Source organism: Scomber scombrus, chromosome 3 (assembly GCF_963691925.1).
Source record: "Scomber scombrus chromosome 3, fScoSco1.1, whole genome shotgun sequence".
NCBI lineage: Eukaryota > Metazoa > Chordata > Actinopteri > Scombriformes > Scombridae > Scomber > Scomber scombrus.
The window spans coordinates 20,940,993-20,948,630 of NC_084972.1; the positions used below are offsets into that span (position 1 = coordinate 20,940,993).

Sequence of the window (7,638 nt, forward strand, 5' to 3'; positions counted from 1 at the left end):
TGCATATCAGTGTTACATGCAAACCAATTCTGAATTTAACTGAATAGAGTGCACCTGGCTCACCTGCTTGTGTGATAAAGTATTACAGAAATGACCGACTTACCTTTCTTTTGTGCATAGAACACACAAAACGCAACCAACACGATGACCACGAAGCTGATGATTACAAGTATGGGGGAAAGCCTCTTCCAATTACAGGATCCCAAATAAGTCCACTTTTTCATTTTCCTGTATTTACATGTAATCCAAAGCCAAAAAAGTTCAGCTGCTGCAGTGTCTTTCACTCCATCCACATGTATGCATTACAATGAAGCAGAATGGTTAAGATGTTCACAGTAGACTTCTAGTAATCTCCCCTTATAATCGTCTGTGAAGTGGCAGATACATTTGATCCTGTTGGCACTTGTAAACTATATAAACATTTGTCTATCAGCATCAGATCGACTTTATCATCAATGATCAACTGGTAAACTGAGGTTGTTACTGATGTAATGCCCTCCCTAGGCAAACGTCTTATGTATTGTGGCAGGGTGCTGCAGTGGTTTGTGAAATTTCCTGAAAGTACACTCACACCCTGTATGTGCTTGTTTACAAAGGTCCAGATTATGGTGACGTTAAAGTGGACATGGTTATGAGTGAGGTGAGGCTTGGGTGGGTATTAATCTAGAAAATAGTTATTCATTAATGTTACATTGTTAACCATCATTTACTGTCAGCTAATTTTAAATTTCAGTTCTGACTGAAGGTTACAAGCATACAGTATGAGCCAAAATGATCACTAAGAGTGGCACTGCATTTGTAATGTGCAAAATGTTGATTCTATTTTTCCCCAAAATAATAACATATATATATATATATTTTTTTTTACAATAAATGTTATGTAATGTGGCTCAAAAAATATTTCATTGTCTCCCAAGGTCTTGTGATACCTTCTTCAAGGAGGAATGTATTACTCCTATAAACTTTACGTTTAGTGTCAAATAGCACTGAGCTGGCCTAGGTTTCTACTGAAACTGATATTCTGTAACATCTGTTACAGATCTGAAAATGAACAGCCAACATTTTAGACATAAAATAATAATATAACTTATTTTACTAAAAAAATCTTAGAGCTCAAATAGTTATTAATACAATGTAATACAAAAATAGTGTCATATAGATAACTATACTTGTACTGTTTTGCCTTTCATAGATATATTGAATCAGTTCCTTATTGCTGAAATTTATTTCAATCCAGTATTTACACAAAGTGCCATGACAATCAGCTGGACTTGATGGAGAAGGTCATATGACTCTGACTTAAGAAATCTTACATTAAGAAATCTATTGACAACATATTTAACTGAAGTGAAAGGTCATTCTATAAATAGACTTATCCATGATCCCAGCTGGGTTAATAAACTCAAAAGCACCAGAAATAAATGAGCTGTGATAAAGTTACACCCAAAATTTCTCTTGATCTTGAAACCACAAGTGGTTTAGGTAAAGATCTCCACACCTCTGTTTGCTTGATAGAAAATCATTTCTTAAATGCCAGGCAACAGGAAAAAAACAGAATATTTCCTGCTCACTACATCATACTAAATACAGCAGCGATAATTTCACAGTAGAGTTGAAATTACTTGGGACATGTGTTTTTTAATTTAATCTATTTTGTGCTGGAAATACATGAATTATTAGGTTTATTGTTAGCTACCCTGACAGGAATTACTGATCTAAAATACTCAGCAATGCTCTGCTGCTTTTTAATTTAGTTACTGTACAATTTGAGATACTCAGTACACCAAAAGGTCAAACAATCAAACTGATTTTTCTTGCACAATCCCAAAGGAAATGTAATATGTAATACCCGCAGCAGAACTATTTTAAGTTTAGTATTTGATTCTGTAGGATTTTATTTGGACACCTGGGTGTTGTCAAGTGTATCTTGGCTCCAATTAGTCTTTTTTATCACTTACTGATTAAAAAAAACAAACTTGTGGTTCTGAGTGTGTGTGTTTTTGTTGTGACACAAATTCTTGACAGGCACACCAGAGGGCAGCTTATATACACAGAAGAAAATTAATCATCAGTTATCAATCAGTTATATTTCAGGTCAATTACAGTCTTCTGTAATAGTTCATTAACTGATTATTCAACTTGACAGTTAATGCTTTTCATGAGCAGAGAATTAAATGCAGAAATGAATACATACTGTATGTGCTTGTGTGCTTTCTCTGTATTATGTTTAGCAAAATACTATGTACATGTGGAGTTGTCTGCAAGCTTTACAATGAGTTCACACCAATGACGACATTTGCTGATCAGGTTGCTAATTTAACCAAGTATCATGTTAATTAGGTAAAATATATTCTGAAACAGATTATGTATTTACTGCATGTATGATTTATTGTGCATTTTGGTGGTGACTGATACAAGTTAGAACTATACACTATGACCGAGATGATACCAGCATTTGGTCTGTAAATTAAATGTAAAAAAAAAAAGAAAAAAGTCAATTGAAACAAACAGATGATTGATATAATTCCTAGCACACTGTTGAACATATGACGTGACTTTCATAAATGAACAGTACATTTCCAAGTGACAAAGTCTGCCATCACACCCAGTACAGTATAAGGGTGGAGAACGTTCTATTGAATCAAAAAGGAACAACGTGCTGAAAAGCAGCTTACCAATAATCATATAAGCCCACCCACTTCTGATTTATTTCCTTCCTTGTTTGATATCATTGACGTTCACCATTGATTAATGTGTGCCCAGGCAAATACATGCAGGCTAAAAAAAGAAAGATAGACAGAAGAAAGGAGGAAAGGTGGCAAAGTTCACAAGTCAGGTTCAAGGGAAATGAGACAAATGAAATTCTTTGCATTCTTTGTCATCCATCATCTATTTAGAGCTTCAATAAGATAATGGCAGAAAAAAATCTGCAACGTAACTCAAAAATGCTATAATATTGAAATACTTTAATGGAGTCACATAAGTCAGTAAATACAAACAACTAACTGTTATGGCATTCCACATTAACAAACGCAACTTGAACCTTTTGAATTTTATGAAGCATTACTTTTAATATGAACAGTTCAGAGACACCACTGAAGAAACAACTGCTACTGCACAATATGCAAAATCTGACGTTGCTACAAGCAGTCCATCCAACAAGTCAGGAAATAAATTGATCAGTTCTTGTTTTATCCTCAACAGTAACACAGTCCCTCAGCTGTAAATCTCACACATCAGCCTGTTTCTGTCCCTCCTCCAGACCGTCCTCCGTTTCTGATGCTGTTTCGCTCGACTCCATTTGGGCTCTGTGACGCTCTGCTTCAGTTATCGTCATGGGATGCAGAGGGAAGAACCCTGCTAACCCTGCAGAAAGAGAGAAATAAGAGGACAAGATTACATCTTTTGCTACATTTTCAACTAACTTTGGCAGAGACATTGTCCAGGGTTTCCAAAATGTTTTGGGGACATTTAAGTGATACATTGTAATTTAAAAAAGGATAGGACTGGTGATTTTCTATATTTTTCTTACTGTCAACCGATCTTATGTGCACAGCCAAACCAACAATGAATGCAATTCATTCAATGCACTAATTACAAGTGTTGTGTGTGCATCCAAAACCTAATGTCATATTCCTCTATGGTGTAGATCTCTGTTGTTGTCCAAAAACTTGTTGTGCTACGTATCACAACCTCTTGACTTTGTGCTGAAGATCTTGAAGAAAATTGCAATGTAGCATAAAGTCAAGAGGATGTGATACGTAGCACAACAAGCAAGCAAAGCTCTGTAAATGTAATGGAAATGGAGCAGTTTCTAAATTAACTAACATGACCATAGGAATATATCACCAAGTGCAGCGGTGTGGTTCACTGATGTGTTTTTATGATATAAGAGGCTTTAAATACACACACAATTCTTGTAAATAGGATTGTTCATTGTTGGTTTGGCTTTGCACGTGAGATTTGTTGACAGTAACAAAAATATAGAAAATCAACAGTGTTATTTTTAAAGATCATTTGAATTCCTTGTAGCCCCTTTAAATTTAAAACATGTCATTGCCCCAAGTTGTGGATTTCTGGAAAACCAACTCAGCGATACATTAGAAGCTTATTATGACCACAAAACGCCCATTTTATCTGTATCTGTACAATTCTTTAAACCAGAGGGCATGGACAAGGTGCTTTAGTGAACACATTACACAGTCCTGGAGAGATGTCATCATTCCTGATAGCCGATAATATAGAAAAACAAGACTATTCACAAGTCAATGAATGGTCAATACAAAGAAGATTATATCTACGAATATTGTCTAAAAGGTGGAGAAACTCATAACAGCTAAATGGACCTCCTTGATTAAACAAATTACTAAAAGCGGTGCAATTCTCTGAACAGGCCAGTAAAATAAAATTGTGCAATATTGATACACCTTGAAATAACATATACATGGACTGAATACACACCTAGAAGTTTGGACACAGACTTTGAAGGATGTGCGCCACAGCCGATCCAGTGCTTGACTCGGTCGTAGTTGAAGCTGACAAGTTTTTCATTGTAGATGTTTGGGAGGGGGTCATATGTACCCAGTTGTTCTATATACTTGCCATCTCTTGCCCTTTTGTTGAATGCTGCCACAATGCGATAAAATGGTCTGTTTGCTTGTTGGTGGCCTGCAAGAGCGAATCGGATGACAACGTACCCCTTGTGGTACTTCTTCAGCAGGTGTGATGCTACAGAAATGAAATGAGAACAAGGAGAATTATCCAAGGGAACAAAATGAGTTTCTTGTGACTATTAAACACCTCTTTGCATCTGGGAAAGGTTCATAACCCGTTTTTTCCATTTTGTCCATTCTCAACATTTAGCCAAGTAAAGACTGTACTTTCAAAGGCCTTAACTACGCTGTGCAAGGCATTTTCTGAGGAGATATTTTATATTAAAGCTAAACTAATGATTTGAGCGATAATTCGATTCATTGAGATACTAAATGGCAAGATATCAGCACCAAGCAAAAACTGATTTAGTCTGAACTGATTTACTGTTGTCTGAAATGACGACCTCTCTGAAACAGTGCTAAAAATCGGAACATCATAACCTTGACGAGGATGGGATATATTTATTATATGATGTTGGTATCAGATTACACTAGTTGTAGCTGGGTGTACTTAGTAACTTGAAAACTGAGTGTATATTTAAATATATCATATATTCATGTAGAGCTGAAACAATTACTTGATCATTTGATGAGTAAAAATAAAATTAGGATGAAGCAATTTTGAAAACTGATTATTTTGTTGACTGTTGAGAAAGCAACATGTAGGAAAGCTCTCTACACCTGCTGCTAATGCTAAATGTAATAGGTCTCTCTTTTGCCAAATACAAATAAAGTTTCAAAAATGAGATATTTCCTTACTCAAGTATTGCATCGCCAACTAACATTTCAAGAATATTGTCATTTATATTGAGGTCCTGTGCAATAGTTTCAAGCACTTAAGATGTTTAGATATACATACATGAATAAATAAATTCACAGCATTTTTTTTGAAAGCATCTTACTTGTAGTGTGTAAAACTTTTGCACAATATTGTGTATTGATGTTTCCTTTCGACATTTTTTATCTTCACATTACATAAGTGTGCTAGTATTGAGCAAGGATATGTAAATTCAGGCTATTTAGATTATGAAATACTGCAACTTAAGAATGCCTAAACATCTTTTAACGTACAGCAATGACAATGTTTTTACAGATGGTAGAATCTTTGATTTGGACAAACCCTCATAACTGGGATACATTTTTCAGAAAAATGGGATGTGTAGCTAATACAAGAAAAACACAATCTGGGAATGAGTATGTACTTACATAAATGGACCATGATGCTAGCTGAATGATCCTGCAATAGCCAGAAAGTCAACAATAAGACAAAGTGTACATTTTATCCAACTCAAACACAGCAACATCAGTAAGTCTCATATTCTTGCACATTTACTACCAGTGGTAAGTAAGTTAATTTACTCTGTACTGTGCTTAAGTACAATTTTGAGGTACATGTACTTGTACTTTACTTGAGCATTTCTATTGGATGTTACTTTATACTTCCACTCCTCTAAATTTCAGAGGGAAAATATAGAACTTTCTACTCAACTACATTTATTTTAAAGCTTTAGTAACTTTTCAGATAAAGATTAGATGCAATGGACAATATACCAAGCTTGTAAATTACAACACATAGTTAAAGACAAAACCAGTGGTTTCCAACCTTTTAGGCTTATGACATTCAATGTTCCAATATTTCACCAGAATGATGCTCTAACACCGATGCTTCTCTATTAATAATCTAATGATGTCATATATAATAATATATCAGTCAGAGGAGCTAAATCAATACATTTACTGCAATACTGTACTTTTACTTAAGCAAGATGTTTCATGCAGGACTTTTACTTGTAACGGAGCATTTTCACATTGCAGTATTGGTAAAATAAATGTCCTCCGCCACATTTTATTACATGAACAGTGAAGTCAGGAGCTCTCTGGAGCTGCTGCTAACAGCTAACTATAACAGTATCATCTGTTTAAACAAATCAACCATATTTAGCGAAATACCTTTGAGGAAGTTGAACGAAGTAAAGCAAAATGTCCCCAGACGTCGCCTCTATTTTATTCGTTGGGAAAGATTATGTTATTCAGATGTTATTCAGGTTGTTTAATGTATATTTCAGCAGCAGAGGTAATGTCACATTTGTCAGTGCGCAGCCATGTTTAAACAGGAAGTGACGTATGTAGCTGCCTCCTCACATCAATGCATTTCCGGGACGCAAGATGGCGCTGCTGCACCGCTCACCACCATACTCACCACCATGGATGTATTGCGTCCATGCTCAACACCCTTTTCACCACTTGTTCAAAGCATCCATATACTTACACTGTGCAAGGATGTTAACATTTACAATTTATATTTCAGTCTGAAGTCATTTATTTACCATGTGCCTGTCAAATGTACCTGTGTAGAAATTGCACACAAGCTTTTAAACTTATTTTCCTCACTTTTGGTTAGAGGTGGTTCTTAAGTAGGAGTAGGAATACAACTGTGTGATAATCTGTTCTGCATTCACTATTTCAACGGAAGTATCATCAGCATGCCAGGTGTATCCTACTTTAAGCATCTAGAGTAGTTAAAGCTAACTCATAATACAGAATTTTAGGCACTATTGGATTATTATTATCAATGCTTTAAAGTGTAAACTGTATTTTAACCATTAAACTGGTCAAGGTGGAGCTAATTTAAACGAGGGCTGCTAACAATTATTTTAATTATAGAGATAATATATTGATTATTTTCTCAATTAATGGATTAGTTGTTTGGTCCGTAAAATGTCAGAAAGTGGTGAACATGGTGATAACTGTGTCCCAAAGTCCAGTGCAATGTCTTTAGATGTCTGTCCACAGCCCAAAGATATTCAATTTACCGTCATAGAAGACTAAAGAAAACAGAAAATCACATTTGCGAAGCTGAAACAGAGAAATTAGATTTTTTTTCCTTAAAAAAATGACTCAAAGATTAATCAACCATCAAACTAGTTGGCAATTAATCAATTGATTGACTAATTGTTGCACCTATAATTTAAACTACTAGCAGGCG

General features: G+C 35.2%; 1 protein-coding gene across 1 annotated transcript; it reads right to left on the minus strand.

Moving 5' to 3' along the window:
• Nucleotides 1-2,368: 2,368 nt before the first annotated feature.
• Nucleotides 2,369-6,751, minus strand: mrps16 (mitochondrial ribosomal protein S16). The gene is made up of 4 exons (XM_062415718.1): nt 6,603-6,751; nt 5,859-5,889; nt 4,462-4,728; nt 2,369-3,366 (listed from the first exon to the last, which is right to left on the minus strand). The coding sequence occupies exons 2-4, from the start codon at nt 5,869-5,871 to the stop codon at nt 3,230-3,232; spliced, it is 417 nt and encodes a 138-aa protein (XP_062271702.1). The 5' UTR covers nt 5,872-5,889; nt 6,603-6,751; the 3' UTR covers nt 2,369-3,229.
• Nucleotides 6,752-7,638: the final 887 nt, after the last annotated feature.